At 37.8% G+C, this 18058-nt stretch overlaps 2 protein-coding genes across 5 annotated transcripts in view; one reads left to right on the forward strand and one right to left on the reverse strand.

The window, feature by feature from the left end:
- The window catches only part of acbd6.L (acyl-CoA binding domain containing 6 L homeolog), a 99035-nt gene extending 84413 nt beyond the window's left edge, over nucleotides 1–14622 (forward strand). For 3 of the 4 annotated variants that reach the window (XM_018258514.2, XM_018258513.2, XM_041590517.1), the window contains exons 6-7: nucleotides 6460–6490; nucleotides 7848–8275. In XM_018258514.2, the coding sequence (XP_018114003.1) occupies nucleotides 6460–6490; nucleotides 7848–8041 (225 nt within the window). In that variant the 3' untranslated portion in view covers nucleotides 8042–8275. Of the gene's footprint in view, nucleotides 1–6459; nucleotides 6491–7847; nucleotides 8276–14536 lie in introns of those variants that run through there. The other variant, XM_041590518.1, reaches the window with a different exon arrangement.
- The window catches only part of LOC108714361 (LIM/homeobox protein Lhx4), a 43397-nt gene continuing 39956 nt past the window's right edge, over nucleotides 14618–18058 (reverse strand). Inside the window, exon 6 of the mRNA XM_018258515.2 lies at nucleotides 14618–17124. Coding sequence (XP_018114004.1) covers nucleotides 16769–17124 — 356 coding nt within the window. The 3' untranslated portion in view covers nucleotides 14618–16768. The remainder of the gene's footprint in view (nucleotides 17125–18058) is intronic.

The following is an 18058-nucleotide window of genomic DNA, read 5'->3' on the forward strand; positions in this document are numbered from 1 at the left end:
AACAACTCAGATGCAGTTGAACTGCAGACTTTCAGCATTAATTCAGTGAGTTGAACAAAAAGATTGCATAAAAATGTGAGGAACTAAAGCCTTTTAGCAAAGTCCAATCTAGCCTTTCTATTCTTGAGGCTTATGAGTGGCTTGCACCTTGCAGTGCACCCTCTGTATTTACTTTCATGCAGTCTTCTCTTTATTGTAGACTTGGATATTGATACACCTACCTCCTTGATGAGTGTTGTTCACTTGTTTGGCTGTTGTGATATTGCAATCATCCACCACTGTTGTATTCCGTGGACGTCCAGGTCTTTTTGCGTTGCTGAGTTCACCAGTGCTTTCTTTCTTTCTCCTTATGTACCAAACGGTAGATTTTGCCACTCCTAATATTGTAGCAAGTTCTCGGATGGGTTTTTTCTGTTTTTGCAGCTTAAGGATGGCTTGTTTCACCTGCATGGAGAGCTCCTTTGACCGCATGTTGTCTGTTCACAGCAAAATCTTCCACATACAAGTACCCCCCTCAAATCAACTGCAGGGCTTTTATCTGCTTCATTGATAGACATAACAAAGGAATTGTCCACACCTGCCCATGAAATAGCCTTTGAGTCTATTGTCCAATTACTTTTGAGCCCCTGAAATAACGTGATTGTTTTTTTTAAAAAAAAAGCTTTAGTTCCTCACATTTTTATGCAATCTTTTTGTTCAACCTACTGAATTAAAGCTGAAAGTCTGCAGTTCAACTGCATCTGAGTTGTTTCATTTAAATTTCATTGTGGTAATGTACCGATCCAAGAGAGGAGATCAATCTCAACAGCACTATTATTTGGTTTTCTTAGCAAGAGAGTATATGATTATGTGTTTAACCTTGTATTATTTATACCAATAAAATAATTATAGCACATACGAGTGGACCCTTGTTTATTACACTTAACCGTCCTTGAGTGTTATACCAGTTCGTCAGTTTCCTACTTTTCCCATCTGTTGAGCTATCCTGACTGAAATGCAGATCATAGGACTCAGGGGACACCTGCGGTGTACATTCCCCTGATTTTTGTTCAGTGCATTATTTTATTTATTGCTTGAAAGCCACTCACCCAAAATCTTAATATGTTTTATCAATGGGTCATCTTTGATGATGATAATGGGTGATAGGCTATGTCTCCTACTAAGGTGTCCCTGCACCCTTGCATATATTAACCATCGTGAAGCAGGCAATAGAGATTGACTTCTTAAAGTTGCAAATGGTTTCATAGTGCTCACAATTATATATATATATAGGTATATATATATAGGTTGTATATACACAGATGCTCTTAACATTTATGTCACCTTCTGGGATTATTTATTGTCTTTATTAAGAAATCAAGACAAACTAATTGCAAGACTCCAACTATAATTTGACTAAAACGCATGGTCTATAATCAACTACTTTGCAGTATGCCAAAGCCATAGAATTTGAGAATTCAACAGAATTTGATCTCAAAACTACACTGCTGCATAGTATGTATGTTCTTATAGAACAACCTTCAGTTAAATGTATGGAGATCACAAATCACTGAGCCATCCATATCATAAAACTCATTGATTTCTTTGAATACTTTTGTGGCAAGTATGATTGTAGGACATTTGCCTTTTTGTTCTAGATCTAATCAGGTGTCACGGTGACCCTGTATTCAAGATCTTTGAAAATGTAACTTTTGCCTAAACAAAGACAACAGATTTTTACCCAGTTGGTCACCCATGTGCTGGGCCAAATCATGCTGACCCAATTGCCACCAATCACATCAAGACCTGTCAGGAAAGGGATGCATCAGTGGTCCAATGCACCCATTCCATCACCTTCATTTTTAGCCACATATTTGTCTAGCAGTATGTGAGTTTTGTTCTCATACATGGTTCTGTAGGTAGGAAGTTGACTGCAAATATATATACGGCTAGCTTTACATTTGTGTTGCACAGCCTGCTTTGAACTTTGGCCCAAAAGGTTCTATTGTTGGGTAATTTTTTGTTTTTACATGTTATATTTTATAATTATGGCTTCATTTTTGCCACAATCCCATACAGGCCACTGGTGGCAGAGCTTTTGATGGTGCACTTTTAGTCCAGTCACAGACAAGTGAATTCTATAGCTCATATAATGTTATTGTGAAGGGGGCTCCCTTTGGTTTTCCTAAAGTATGCAGTCCTTACTTGTCTACATGCAGAGTTTTGAGGGATTCCTTTTCTCGGCAGCATCTAGGTGATTTGTTTTAACTTCTGCATCCTTGTAGGTGAACTGCGAGAGCCCACTGGGACATCCAAACAGTTGTATATACTTTAGTATCCTTTTACATTTGTATACACTTTAGTATTATTTACATTATTATTACATTATCTTTAACAACTTTGAAATACTCTTTTGTCTTCATATTCACAGCCTGAAAAATGATCCTTTAAATGTATGGTTTTTTTTTTCTAAATCTTTACTGGTGGAATTAGTAGAACTAAAGTCTGTGTACACTTAAGCCTCCATAAGAGAGGGATCAGAGTCAGGCTATGCTATGCAGTCTACCCCCCTGCCTATTGCCTCTGCATAGTAGGCTAACTCATTTTACCTCGATTGTGTCAGGCCAACAAGCTGCCATGCCCATGTCACACCTCTTTCCTCTACATTGTCACTTATCATAGTACTAGCCGCTTATTCTGCTTTCACTGATTTGTGTTGGATTGATTGCGCTTGTGCTACTTCTGCTATTTTAGTTAGCAACCAGTCAGGGTGGGTGGTGGTACCACTTGGGTGCCTCTTAGTATGATCATCAGTATGAGCCTGGTTCATGAAAACTGTGTGATATATATATTATATATACTCTGTGGGACTGTGAGCCAGGAGCTGAGACTATCCATGCAAAATAAAAAAGAACATTATTACATTTTTCAAAATCATTGCACCCCAGGCACATGTTACTGCTGCCTACCCCTATTTCTGGCCCTGAGATGGATCAGATGTAAACATGTTTTATTTTTCTCAAGTTTTGTATTTTTTTTTCCCCCTAAAACAATGTTACCCTTTTGTGCTCTCTGTCACCAGAGGAGACACAATACTGCACTTCAGACCAGACAAGAGAAGCAATATTTCTAGTATAGAAAGTGCAATTGCAATGGAAGGGCCTAAAATTCTGGAGGCTGTTTGCATCTCTCTGTAACATCACGTTACATTATGAAAAATACTAATTTTACATTTTTAATACTTTGAAATAAAAATATCACAAATAACAGGTGCAGAAAGAAGGTGGGCATGCCAACAAAGACCTTTAACAACTATATACTGTGTATGTGTATACAGTATGTATAATCTTTATACAGTAGAACCCCTGCTTTATGTTTTTCAGGGGGACAAGAAAAAGTGATGTAAAATCCAGGAAAATGTCAAATCAGGGAAAAGCATTATGAATTATATACTAGTGGAGTCACATAAAATGGTGTAAAACGAGTGACAATTTAAAATCAGGGGATGTAAAATTGAGGTTTCACTGTATTACCTAAATAATTAATAGAATAACAGTAACGATACAAAAATAAAATTTTAAGAAGAATTTCCTTTATAGCAAAGCAAGTTTTTGCTTTTAAGTTCAGATGCTAATTTTCTGCCTGTATTTTGCCTGTCTCCTGTTACAGCACAGCTTTTATTTTCCCACAGAGGAGATTGATTTAAATGTCCCCACAGGCATTGTAATTGAAAATCCATACGAACTGCAACTGGTATTTTAATTTCCATATCCAAAGCAGAAAGGTGCGCTGCTTTGGTTTTCTGTTTCCTTTGCCTTCATATTTATTATTGGCGTAACAATAATCACTTGTGGCTGCAACTCAGATGGAATGGGTTAATTTAGAGGCTGGAGCCAGACATGTGTTTCCTGCTGTGATCTTGTGGGACACGCGACTCATGTGTTGGGAGTTAAGATGTTAATCCAATCAGGAGCACATGGCAGACCTCAGATGCAAGATGTTTAAAGGCTGCCACACTTCTCCCCTCCCATTCTCCCAGCCCATCATCTGTCCCCATTTCTCTCCTACTCTGTCAGGTGAGATTCTGGAGCACTCTGTATTAAATACTGAGCTACACTAAGAATTTGTTTTATGAAATTACATTTAATTAAATATATACAGTGATACGTTAAAAATCCTAAATTAAAAAGGACTGCCAACTGAAAAGCTTAAGGAGCTCTGCAGTGCAGTGTTTAAAAATTAAAAATATATATATAAAAAAGAGAACTAATTGGAATGCACTGGACATAAGTGTGCTCTCTATCAATCTTTCTGTCCAATTGTATTCATTGAGCAACCATTCCAAGACCTGCCCTCAGACACAAAAGCAAAAGGATGTTCTGATTCACCCAGATCACACACAGCAACTGCTGTTCTTCCTGACCTCACACCTCTGTCAGCTCAACTTAAAATCTGGGGTAGGTTACACAATTTCAGACTTGCAACTCTTTTTTTTTGTGATTATTATTATTTATTGGTTTTCATTGTAACATATAATAAATTCAATAAAATACAACATAAAACCAGCGGCTTGTGTATCATTGATAGGTAACTCTGTATATTGTTTCATAAAGATAAGTATACCTAGTCACTTCTTGTGACCTCTTAAGTTATCCTATAACCACCTGTCGTCAAGTGGCTGTAAGGAATGGGGGGTAAGGAAATTATATAAAATGGGGGGGGGAAGAGGGAATAGGGGGAGATAGAAAGAAAAGGGTATAAAAATTATTCTGGTTTCCTTTTGTCTTGAATAAATATAGCAGTCTTGGCATTAGTGTCATCTTAAAGACTGCTATCCTGCCCAGCCAGGAAAGCTTGTATGTATGCCATGTGGATAGGTCTTTTTTAATCATGGGTATGGAAATCAGAGGCAAACAGCAGAATACCTGCTAACAAGTGCTTTATTGTGCGTCCACACAACATGTTTCGGGCAGCAAAAAGGCCCTTTTTCAAGTTGAAAAAGGGCCTTTTTGCTGCCCGAAACATGTTGTGTGGACGCACAATAAAGCACTTGTTAGCAGGTATTCTGCTGTTTGCCTCTGATTTCCATACCCATGATTGAAGTACTTTTGTGGTGACTTGACGGAACACCAGAGGGAATCAAGGCTTGCAAATAATGCTGGGCGATTTGTGTGTTACCCTGTGAGGGATAGGTCTTTTTTAAGTTTGTCAATAAGTTTTGGGTAGTTAGCTTTATAAAAAGTGTCGTAGGATGGAGTAAAATTGATTCCAAGATATTCTTAAGTTTCTTTTACCCGTTTAAGTTGAGCTGAAGTCGTTTCAGCTCTGGTTTGGGCATTTTCAATGGGAATGCGTGTGACTTTATGGGATTGATTTTATATCCAGAGACCCGCTGAAATCACTCTAAAGGTGGCCATACACGATCGGATGGGGTTAAAAATCCCGTCGGATCGCGGCCGCATCTGTTCTTTGATGTGGTCCCGCGATCCGACCGCCCGTTTGCGAACGTGAAGGATCCGATCGTTGGGCCCTAGGGCCCACGATCGGATCAGCCCGATATTGCCCACCTCAAGGTGGGCATATCGGAGGGAGATCCGCTCGTTTGGCGACATCGCCAAACGAGCGGATCTATCCGTGTATGGCCACCTTAAGGTAGTCTGAGGGTTTGTGAGTGTAAGGAGAACGTCGTCTGCAAAAAGGTTAATTTTATGTTCTATGTCTCTCACTTGGAAGCTTCTGATATCGGGATTATGCCTAATGGCATGGACCAGGGGTTCTAAGGATAGGGCCAAAATGAATGGTGACAGGGGGCAACCCTGGCGTGTCCCCCCTCTTATCTCAATATGTTTTGAATGGAGCCCCATGCTGAACACCTTCACTGAGGGTACATCATATAGTTGTCTGAGTCCCGTGAGAAATGGTTGTGGTATTCTTAGTTTTCCAGGACCGCAAACATATATTTCCAGTACAGCCTGTCAACTGCTTTTTGTGCATCTAAAGACAGAAGGAGGCCTGTATCTTTGGTGTTAGAGATATCAAGTCAATTTTAATGCACTTTTAAGATTTTCAACTTTGTGCATGAGCGTTAGCTTTACTGAAAACCAAGATTCATCTGTAATCGAAAGAAAATACAATCACGGAACAATGACAAAAGGCTGTGAACCTTTTGCTTGTAATTACTATCTGCAAGCACTTGATGAAGGGTATTGGCCCCAAAACGTTTGCTGGGATCTCACCATAAATAAAAGGAAAAACAGGAGTTTTTGCTGAAGCATTGAATTGAATGTGCCTTTATTCCTACTTTTGTGTGCTTATTACGAAAGCTCTTATTTGCAGCAGAGCCAACATTGAGCACCTCTCATCAGTTCATATACTGTATCTATATTTTGTATACATAGAAACAGAAAGAAGTTTTGGATTTTATATAGTCCAGTGTGATAATATATCTGTAATATATATTTTATGCTTTTTTTTCAACAGGACTCAGAGGGACAGACGCCTCTCCATTATGGTAAGAGCTACTATGTTACTTAGCAAAGTTAAATGTAGCAGTTAAATGAGGAGGGTGTTTAAAAAAAGGTATGAGAGCTGCATTCACTGAATAGGGTAAGGAAGCAAGTTATTGAAATTGGGCTTTTTGCTGAGTATGAAACGGTGATGGGGTGTCTGAAGTAGTACTTAAATAACAAAGTGTGTTTGTTTTCATGCAGCTGTGAAGAGGTGACAGAAGCATTGTGTCTCAGAGGTCTATATATATATATGGTAGAACTTGGGTTTCCAATGGCAGGTCATTGTGTCATGTGTTTTAGTTTCTACAACATCTGTCCATCCTGAAACTCTTTTGTCATGTTGTGCTGGGTTGCTGCTCTCACATGAATTATACACAACCTGACAGCTAGGGGCAGCCACAAAGGTCAGACTCCCCATAAAACAACTGTAAATCTTATTTTACCCTCATGACTAGCCAAGGTCAGCCATAGAGCCCCCCCCCACCCACTAGATTGCAGCCTTCAGCTCCTGTCCTGGAAGCAAAATGTAAAAGCTTTATATTCTGATTTCTCCCTGTGGAAATCATCTCTTCCTTAGTTCTGCTGCAAGTGGGAGAGGGTGAGATTAGACCAGTCCCATCTGGTGCATAGAAGGAGGGAGACGATGCATCTGTCCTGTCGTCACTTGTTGAAATGAAGTGTAATCTTGATTTTTAAAGTGGCTGCCAGTCATGGATACAGCATAATTACTTTCCAAAAAATATCTGAAATGCTGGAGGAGCCTTTTAAAGATTTCATCTACTGTGATTTACATTATAGACTATGCCAGTGCATCTATATATAGCATGACTGATGCAACAGAAATGAACAGCAGCAAGTGCTTCAGATTACAGATAAACATTACAGAAACAAGGAAGACGAAAGACTACCTGGAGCCCAATCACATACCATGTACACCAAGATCATATTTTCATTACATTATCATTTAGGAATTTGCATTCACGCCCCTTGCAGGTCATGCTTTGTAGAATAAGGAAGTTTTATACTTGACTCTCCAACTGGTGCCTATGAAACTTTCAACTGGATTTCTCACAATCCCTCCACCTCCTTGAGTTATTGAATGTTGGAGGAAGTTGAAGTTGATGAGCTGGATGATTTAAAGTGAGACCGTATCTTTACAGAACTGTGACTGTGCTGGAATCAACATAGCTGAGATATTGGCCAATCCTTTTTAGTAAATGTTTTGTTGTGTATTTTACTTCCTAGGACACAGTAAAAATAATTCATTATAATAATCATTTTCTTTATCATGAAGATATTTTTAGGATACTTACAATAAGTATTTCCTGAAAATGTTTTTATTCTCTGTCTTCCTGACAGCCTCTGCTTGTGAGTTCCCAGATATAGTAGATCTTCTCCTGGATCACGGTGCTGACCCATCCCTTGTGGATAATGATGGTTTTCAGCCACATGAAGTAACGGACAGCAAGACTATTGCTGCAATGCTGCAACAACATGTCTCATATGGGGAACACAACAAATCCCCAAGCCTTCTCTTAGAAATGCCACAGTAAACATACAATGCAAAGATTTCAAGTCTGCTTCATTTGGTTTCCATTACATCTCCCATTAACGAAAAATGTCTTTGGCTTATGCAATGTCCATTTTAATTCCTGTTCTCTTACAGGCCGTCGGTTATAACTAGCTCAAATGAAGCCTTTATTTTCTTTAGAAATTATTTTGTCAGTAATGATGAACCATTCATGCATATTTAAGTGTTGTGATATTAATAAATTGGTTTGCTTTTATTTTTTCGGTAAGATTTTTATTCTATTTTAATATGCATGATCGGTAAAAATCATGGCCATCTGTTATACAGCCTAGAGAGCCTTATTAAATACATATTTCTTCCCTTTTCTGAAGTTCAATTAGAATATCACCTATAAACTCAGTTGCTGTCAAGGGGCGATTCATCGTGAACATATTTGAATGCCTTATTTTGCCAAAATCAGTTTAGTATCTTATACGTAGTGGGAAGGAAAGGAATGGATTTTGGTTACTCTTGACATAGCATGAGAACACAAAACCTATGTCTGTAATGCCTGCATTAGATTGTATTATATAGGGAATATATATACCGCCTGTCATAAAATATAAGTATCTTAGAGGATCCCAAGGTGTCCCCTCTGAGTTGACTTCTAATATCCTCATGTTTAAAAAAAAAGAAAGTTACCCTAGCAACCAAGCATTGATTTGAATAAGCAATATGAATCGGAGAGGACCTGAATAGAAAGACTAATAATAAAAAGAAGCAATAACAATATATTTGTAGCTTTACAGAACATTTGTTTTTTAGATGAAGTCAGTGAATCAGAAAAAAGGCAAATAATTTAAAAGCTATAAAAATATATAATAAAGACCAATTGAAAAGTTGCTTAGAATTGGCCAGTCTATAGTATACTAAAAATTAGCTGAAAGGTGAACCATCCCTTTAAGGATATCAGCGCTGCGCAATATGTTGGCACTCTAAAAATACATGTTAATAATAATAAGTTATTCTTTTGTGTATTACCTTAATATATACCACCAGTATTGTTGCTGTGTATATATATGTGTATGATATGTTGATCATCCAGCAATACATTCAATAGCCTTAAACCCCATGTTTAAGGAAATATCTCCCATCTGTAAAGTGACATAAAATCCGGTCTTGCTATGGTCTTAAAGTGGCCTTCCCTTTGCTTTTTTATATGGCTTACTTCATTTATAAACCTTTTGACTTGCTTCTAGTGTCTATTCCTACGTTGCTGCTTAGTATAAAACCTAGTTCAGCAGTCTCAGACTTTTTATTTACCAAGCCTGCTATCATGTTTTTTGTTGTGTATATTTTATTATTATATGGTAAACAATAAAATATGGTATACAGCAGGGGTCCCCAACCTTTTTTACCCGTGAGCAAAATTCAGATGTAAAAAGAGTTGCGGAGCAACACAAGCATGAAAAATATTCCTGGGTGGTGCCAAATAAGGGCTGTGATTGACTATTGGTAGCCCCTATGTGGACTAAAACCTACGGGAGCTTCTGTTTGGCAGTACACCTGGTTTTTATGCAACCAAAACTTGCCTCCAAGCCTGGAATTCAAAAATAAGCTCCTGCTTTGAGGCCACTGAGAGCAACATCCAAGGGGTTGGAGAGCAACATGTTGCTCATGAGCTACTGGTTGGGGATCACTGGTATACAGTATTGTTTCCTGACCCAGGAATCCATATTAATTAGAACTTTCAAGAAGAGCAATGGCAACTTGAGTAGATTTCAGGCTTTTAATACCTGTTGGGCAGGAAGACATGTTGAATTGTTAGCTGGCAAAAAACTGGACTAAGCTTTCAGTGAGCTACTGCAGAGGACAGATATATATGTTGTTCTTTTTGTGGTGTGGCGTCCTTTTTGTGCATGGTCAAATGAGTTGAGCCTTGACTAACTTCACCAAAGGAATAGACCGAATCTCCCACATTCATCCAAAACTAAATGAAGTTCACTTTAAACTGTACATTATATTAAAAAACGACTGTATGTAACTGGACATTAGCTCAGTTAGGACATTTTTGGTCCCTCAAAGTTGCAACTGATTTGCTGTGTCTAAATATTAGTTGTATTCAAAATTAGTATCAACTTAGCTCCTTTGTCATCCCCTTTAACATAATGAAATTAAATGATGGTTAAGCAGTAAATTCATACTGTCTATATAACTGTATGGCTAAATATATTAGGTAAACCTGTGTTTTTAACCATTGTCACTTAACCCATGTTTTCTTTTTTCTTTTTAAACCACTTAAAATAAAACGAATATTATTTAGACTGACTATACTTCATAAGCCTTGGCCATATTGATGGAGTACTTTCTGTAGAACCTTTGTGAACCATGATCCTTTAAAGGGGTTGTTCACCTTCCAAACAGTTCTCCAGTTGAGTTGTTTTCAGATTGTTCTCCAGCAATAAAGACTTTTTTCAGTTGCTTTCCATTTCTTTATTTTTTACAGTTTTTCCAAAATTAAAGTTCAAATTTTAATGTCCCTGTCTCTGGTGTTTGTCTGACGCTGTTACAATTTTGCAACATTTAGTTGATACATTTCTCAGCAGCATCTGTGTAGTATAAGCAACTATTGTATCAATTCTAACAGCTGCCTTTAAAAAACACAGGGATTCTGCTCAGCAGGGCCAAAGATAAGAAATGTATCAACTAATGTATCAACTGATGTATCTATTTAGAACAGTTTACACAGGGTTGGCGACCCACCGAACAGCTTTAGAAAGGTGAAAAATTAGAAATTAGACTTACACTTCAATATTAGAAAAACGTTCACTCATAGAAAGTGTATAGAAAGTTGGAAAAAGTCTTTATTTCTGATGAACAATCTGAAACCAACTGAACTGAAAAAAGTGTTGGAAAGTGAAGAACCCTTTTAGGGTTGTCGCATATAGTACCTTTCAGATGACCATAAATCATACAAAGTTACATTTGTGGCAAAAGTTTATTTGTTGTTTCCTGTATCTGTAAACTTAAAATAATGGAGCTCTGACCAAATCCTGGACCCGTAAGGAGGACTTGGTCTGAAAAAGTCTGACAATCACAGGTATGAAATGTGCATAACATTAATATAAAGATTAAAAATTTGATAATTTACTTTTCCAGATATACTTTTTGTTTAAAAGAACTGTAATGCCAGCCAGCTTCCTGGTAAAACTTTTTATTGTTTTGATATATAATCCTATATTAGTTCTGTCCACCTGTTGGCCTGTGTAGCTAAACAGCACACAATGGTGTTGCTTTTTGTTTCCACAATCCTTATTTAGAATAAGAGCTTATTTTTATAAGAGCCTATCCTAGCCTAGTGATTGAACTATATTTCAACATATTAGTAAAGGTTAGTTTACAAACAAGAGCCAGAATAGATTGTATATTCATGATTAAGGACAAGTAAATTACAAGACAAATTACTTTCTAGGCACTACGCTCTTTCCTTAGGGCTCTTACAGACGAGCGTTTGAAGCTGCACTCCCCTGCGTTCAGGAGTAGACGCATTCAGGTTTTTTCAGTGGGGCTGTACTCACACAGGCGCATGTAGGCGCCGAACGCAGGTTGAAACGCAATATGCTGCATTTTTCCTGCGTTCGGCGCCTAAATGCTCCTGTGTGAGTACAGCCCCATTGATATAAACTGAATGTGTCTACTCCTGCGCTCCCCTGCGGAACGCAGGGGAGCGCAGCTTCAAATGCTCATCTGTAAGAGCCTTTATAGTGTTTTTCAAAATGGAATTATGGACCTTTAACTCTCCGTGTGCTGACATTAATAATAGAATACTGGCTGTATGAAACGTTATGCCCAGAGCACTGTATGTTATTTGTAGTGCCATTTACCGTATAAGTTCTAGCATCTTATTTTAACCCTAATTAAACAAACAACCTAGCTAAAACAAGATCAATAGTAGCACTTGTACTATTATTTTAAATCCCCTACATTATTTTACATGTGACCAAAAATTAAAAAATTGCATGCCAGTTCGTCTACTCCGGCAATCCCCTGTGGCTGAACGGAAGAAAGCGCAACACAGGGGAGCTCACAAACACCCGTGTGTAAGAGCCTATGGGGTAAATTTATCAAAGAGTGAAGTCTCGCCACTAGAGTGAAATTCCGCAGCTCTCAATTCATTTCTGTGGGATTTTGAAAGGCGTATTTATCAATGGGTGAAAGTGAAAGTTCACCCTTTGATAAATATGCCTATAAAAATCCCATAGAAATGAATGGAGAGTGGCGGAATTTCACTATTAACTTCACTCTTTGATAAATATACCCCTTTATGTATAGGTTCCACCTAAAACACCTTGCACACTAAAGGCTTGTTTAACAAGGGTATACGTGAAAGGGTTGAAGTACCTAGGGGTTCCAAATTACTTGGATTAAAAACTTGGTGCAAGATACATTTCACAAACTCACTTTACTTATTTACTATCGTTGATAGGCCTGTGTATAGGAAATCCTGGAACAACCTGACTTTCCTGCCTTGCACTTTCTGAATAGCACACACAGTTCTCTGGTCATATTGTCTATAGTCGATTTCTATAGTAAACATTGTGCAGTTCGGTTTGAGTAACATGCAATGCTTGCTTATACGTGCCATTACTGTTAGGTGGTTCTCAAGATTAGATCATGTGTGGGCCTAAGTAATTTGATTGCCAATCAAAATGCACTTGGAACAAATGGAATTGTGTCTGGTCAGCTGATGATAACATCAGCCAGGTTTCACGGTTATCAGTAGATCAGTCTGATCAGCTTATATTGGTGACCGGTGAACAAGTGGATCTTAGGGCTATTACACACAAGTGTTTGCATGTGCATTCTCCTGCATTGGATCTTTCATGAGGTCTACTACACTGTAATTGAAATACAAAGGCCATGGTTGATTGTATGTTCAGATGTAAGACTAGGATGTTTGCGAAAGTTTTGGCTGTTTTGAACACATATCAAATACATCCCAATGAAAGCACTGGTGCTAGCTGAAGTTAAGGTAAATTCCATAAAAATCCATATAATATTCTGTATGTACTGGTATTTACTGTGTTAATTCAAACATTTCCACACAGGGGTTTAGCTGCTGTCACTGCTGGAGATCCTACTGGATAATCTACTTTGCAATGGAGCTTTGCATTCACTCCGATACACACTCTGACACGCACACATGCCCATCTGTAATCCCTGCTCTTGCCCTTAACTACCGCTAACCAAAGCCTCTAATGCACAATTTAAGCTGGATCCACTCTAAAAACACTTTAATTGAGGAGCATTAAATGTTAAAATGATTAAAAAGACAACACAAATATATATATATATATATATATATATATACATACATATATATATATATATATATCTATCTATCTCAATCCTGTGGTTTATAATTACCAAACATATATGTATGTACCCTCAAACAGAATATAAACCACTCACCTTTTTTTAGTTGATATAAAACATAAAAATACTATATATGAGTACACTGTATTCATATATTTGGTTGGTTATCCGCTTTATTCCTCAGTTGCTTTCTATTGACTGGTCATACAGGTGAAAAGAGACTGTATTTGCTACTAGGTGAGCACAAGGATATGTAAGAGTTAAGAAAATGGGCAGAACATTTACTTGCGTCTGTCTATTTGCCATGCAGGCCCACTGCCCATGTGCCAGTTATATCTAACATCGAAAATAATGAATCTTGAAACACCAGGTTTCTTAGCAAGCAGCCAATGAGTATCCATTTTTCCACTGGTTTATGTGCCATTTGGGATGATTTGCTCTGGAAATGTAATCACTGCTGAAAACACCTCATGTGGAATTAAAGGGAAACTATATAACTATATAAATATAAATGTAATATAAGCTTCTCCATGTGGAAATAAGGAGCTTTCCACCTATATTCCTTTAAAAATGCTTTACCATATCTGAAATAATCAAGTTACTCTGCACTACCCTCCTCTCAGCAGTTTTTCTCTACATACAGGCTTTTTATCGCAGTTGTGTTTTCTGAAAGACAGGCCAAGATACATGATCTAGGCAAAGAGAGCACAGACCAATGATTTATTAGAACAAACTGCCCATCACTAAACTGACTCAGCCTGCATTTAGAGAGAGAGATTGCTCAGATGGGGATAGTGACTAATAGCATTATTTCTGAAATGCTACAAAATGCTCAATTGTTTTATTTATAATATATCCATAACATTTCATAGTTTATTTTCATGGTAGTCGATGTGTATTTTTGTTTTATTATGGTTCTTTGAAATGTATACATCAGAAACTCATCATGGAACAGAAAGGAACATTAGCATTAAATTGGCTTTGGTGTAGTTTTCTTTTTATCACCGTAAAAATGTATAATTTAAGATGCTTTATAAACAGGTTATCCCCTCCCCACACTGCCAAATATTGAAATGTGCTAATGTACCTAAAATAGCCTCCCTCTTAAAGATTGGCTTGGCAGTACAGAATGTTTTACATGTTTCTGCTTTGGTTTCTACAGTGATTGGTGAGTTCTGCTTAAGGCACACAATGACCACCACAAGACACAAGATTTGGCAGGAGAATGAAGGCACCAACAAAATGTAAGAAGGCTCAGATTTATTTACATAAATAAGATGTGTGATGCTAGTGAAACACACTGGGCTTTCATTTATGGCAATAAATACATGATATCACAAGACTTTCACTTCAAGGACTGTACAGTATATACATCATGAGGACTGGCGTTTTGTGCAAACTCATTATGGTCTTGGCGTGAAGGCAAATAGCGACTGAATGTGCCTTAGTGCATGTGTGGCAAGAGAGGGCTTGATGCTCCACTGACGCAGAGTTACAGTATATATATATATATATTTAATCATTACTGAAAGCTGGTGCAGGGGGAAAGGCTGTAATATTGCAAGATGTTTCTCTAACAGAATTTAAAGGAAAAATATATATATATTTTTTTATTCTCCCTTCAGTAGGCAATGCTTTTATCATGTGCATAGAACATTTATTTGCCTGCATAAGTGGCAAGTGTCATATCTGATAGCTCAGCCACAGCATTCTCTAGACCCAGGTATAGCAATGTTACAATCTATATATAATCAATCGGGAATTTGTTGTGATAGACAATCGTAATGTAAATTCTCAATCATATGTAGAAACACAGATCATTTAATTAAAGAAGAAAAGTTAATTATTCAAACCCTGTGTCAAAAAGGGAGATTAAAACAGCTACTTGTAGTTTGAGAGTTTTCTATTTTGCCCTATGGGAAACAATGAAGCTTATTTATAGCCTCCCCAATGAGACACTAATCAGGGCATAGGCCTATTTCAAACAAAATAGTAGATAAACACTTCTATAAATAAGAAATATTCCCCTTTAGTATATTTAGTGCCCAACTTTTTTCAGTTTGCTCCATTTCAATGAAAGAGGTGGTGTAGAGCAGGAAGCAGCACTGTGCACATGATAACCGGCATTACTTGAAGGTAATGTGTGTTTGTGCAGATAGGAGAGATTGTGCTGTGTCAGGAAAGGGACGGTTACAATGAGACTGCAGTAGAACAGAATGTGTACATATACAATAATGCTGCCTAAGGCTTGATCAAGACTTTCCCATGACAACAAATTATGGAGAGGACAAATAAATGGAGACTATATATTCTGACATTTTAGGGATGGATATGCCATCTACAATTACAATCCATCTAATAGGATGGATTACAATTGTAGATTGTCTGCTGACATGAGTTGTTGAGAACTGACAGAAAGAATGCATTTCATGTCAGAAAGAACGGAGACTGTGCATTGTCAAGTGACAAAAGCTGTAACAGGGAGTAATTCTGTGCAGTAATAACAACACCAAAGATACATGAATCGTGCTATGCAAAAATATAGTGGAAAAAAATATTTTCCTCAGTTAAAAAGTGTACAGATCTTCCAAGATTCATTTTACAACTGTATTTTGTTGGAGCAGAGGAATGCACTGGAAATGCCTCTAGCACAGAGAGGCGTTATGAGATGCTTTCTATACATACTCAATCTTAACAAAATGTGCTACACCCTGTATTAAGAAACTTCCTACCAAGGCCAACTTTATCCCCTAGATCTTTCCACTAAGGATCCATGACTAGTGAAAGACCTAGAATTCCTAGTGTGAACCGACATGGCAGGGCTCAGTAGAAGCTTGTAAATAGTATGCAGATGCTCTTCAGGTTTGGAAGAATTTCCAAAGATTTTCCAATCACTATTCAGTTTATCCAGAAAGATACAATTCTAGCCTGTGTGAGAACAAATGCTAATTTGTGTTGAGAATAGATTGTCATTTGCATGAACAAGGCTCCTGCTTACACCACAAGAAGCACCCATTGAGGCAGATGGTATTGCAGGGAGTGTCCATATTATGTGCTCACACTGCAAGACACAATATTAAGGGCATTTAACATAATATCTCAAGAGTGGAGTGTGATCATATTCGTTCAACTCCCAGGATTAAGCGGGGAGATCCATTGCCAACAAAAGTGCAAACAGTTATCAGTACCTTGTGTTTCTATTCATTGTGGGCTCCTCTGCCTCATCACTTCCAGTTCTATTACGATGGGTTAGATGTATTTTCTGGCTGTTTTGTGGGTCTGTGCTGTTCAGGGGAGCATAAGATTAATTTAAGAGATTTTAAAAGGCTGAGAGTGGTGTCTGCAGAGTTTGGCAAACTCAGTGATCGTCTAGAAGGTGGAACCCCCATTTGCTTTAAAATGGGGGATGGTCCATCTCATCCAGCCAGGAGCCTGGACTGGTGGGGAAGTCGGGGTAACCCATGCTGCTCTCTGTAGAGATATCAGAGGTTGGGGCTGCTGGTAGTACACGGAGAGGAGGGTGGTTCAAAAATCCTGCAGCATTGTCCATGTTGTATGCCAGCCCGTGGGATGGGAGAGAGGAGATCGAAGAGGGAGACTGCGGCATCTCATAAGGGCTACCGTCATGAAGGTCCTGGTAAGACTGTCCTGTTCCATCCATCGTGAAGCCTCCATTCACCAAAGGCACAAGATCTCCACCAGAACTGTAAATACCACCATTTGATCCAAGTTCAGACAATATCTGCTCATCTAAAAATAAGTAAGAGTTTTACACATTTTTCATAGATAGTCTTTCTTTATGTAAAGTCAATACTGTACCCCCCCAATTGTAAAATGCAAGAATACGCTTTGTAAACATTTCCATGGCCATATAAAGGCGTTTGAATGAATCATTTGACACAAGTGACAGTATTGAGCACCAATTAAAACCTGTGATGTCACTAAGCTCTGTTTATAAGGATATATTTTACAGTTTATTCGTTACTCTTGTAAATTAGACTGTTAATTCTTTTTTACTAACTCTGTATGACCATACAATTAAAGGGGTCCTACATCCAAAAACTTGCTTGCGACATTGTTTCAGGAGCTCGGAGTGCAAAATATTGGGAACATACAAGCTCATACTACTTTAAATGGTGTTAAAATGTTTTAACTGTGATTCCCTCCCATCACTGAAATGAGTGTACCAGTCGGAAGTTGATAGCGAAAGTAAAAAGGGACAAAGGCAACAGAAAACAAGTACAACTGAATGCAACCCCAAGGTCGATCATAGAAGAAAGAGGATGAGCTAAGAGGGGTTTTGTGCAAAAACAAAAGTCAGTAGTATAAAGGGAACTAAGGACAGGGAAACTTATGATGATAAAGGCAGATCAGTATAACCAATGGTCTGACAGTTGCAAAAATATTATTGTCTATATTAAACAGTGTTAATCTACCATTTAGCAGTGACTGGATGACAAGTCTGCGGACTGTAAGGGGCCTACTACTATTCCACAACTAAACATACATGCAACATAATACATTGGTTTTTTTTGTAGGCACACCATAGATTTAAGTGTGTATATATTACAGGTGTGAATGTATAAGCACTTTAAATTGACCTCTATAGTACTGTCAAAATTGGAATCCCAACATTAAAATAAGTTAAAAAAAACAATTTCAAAAAATGCTCCCTTCAGGGTAT

The sequence above is a fragment of the Xenopus laevis genome, chromosome 4L (genome assembly GCF_017654675.1).
Source record: "Xenopus laevis strain J_2021 chromosome 4L, Xenopus_laevis_v10.1, whole genome shotgun sequence".
Classification (NCBI taxonomy): Eukaryota; Metazoa; Chordata; class Amphibia; order Anura; family Pipidae; genus Xenopus; species Xenopus laevis.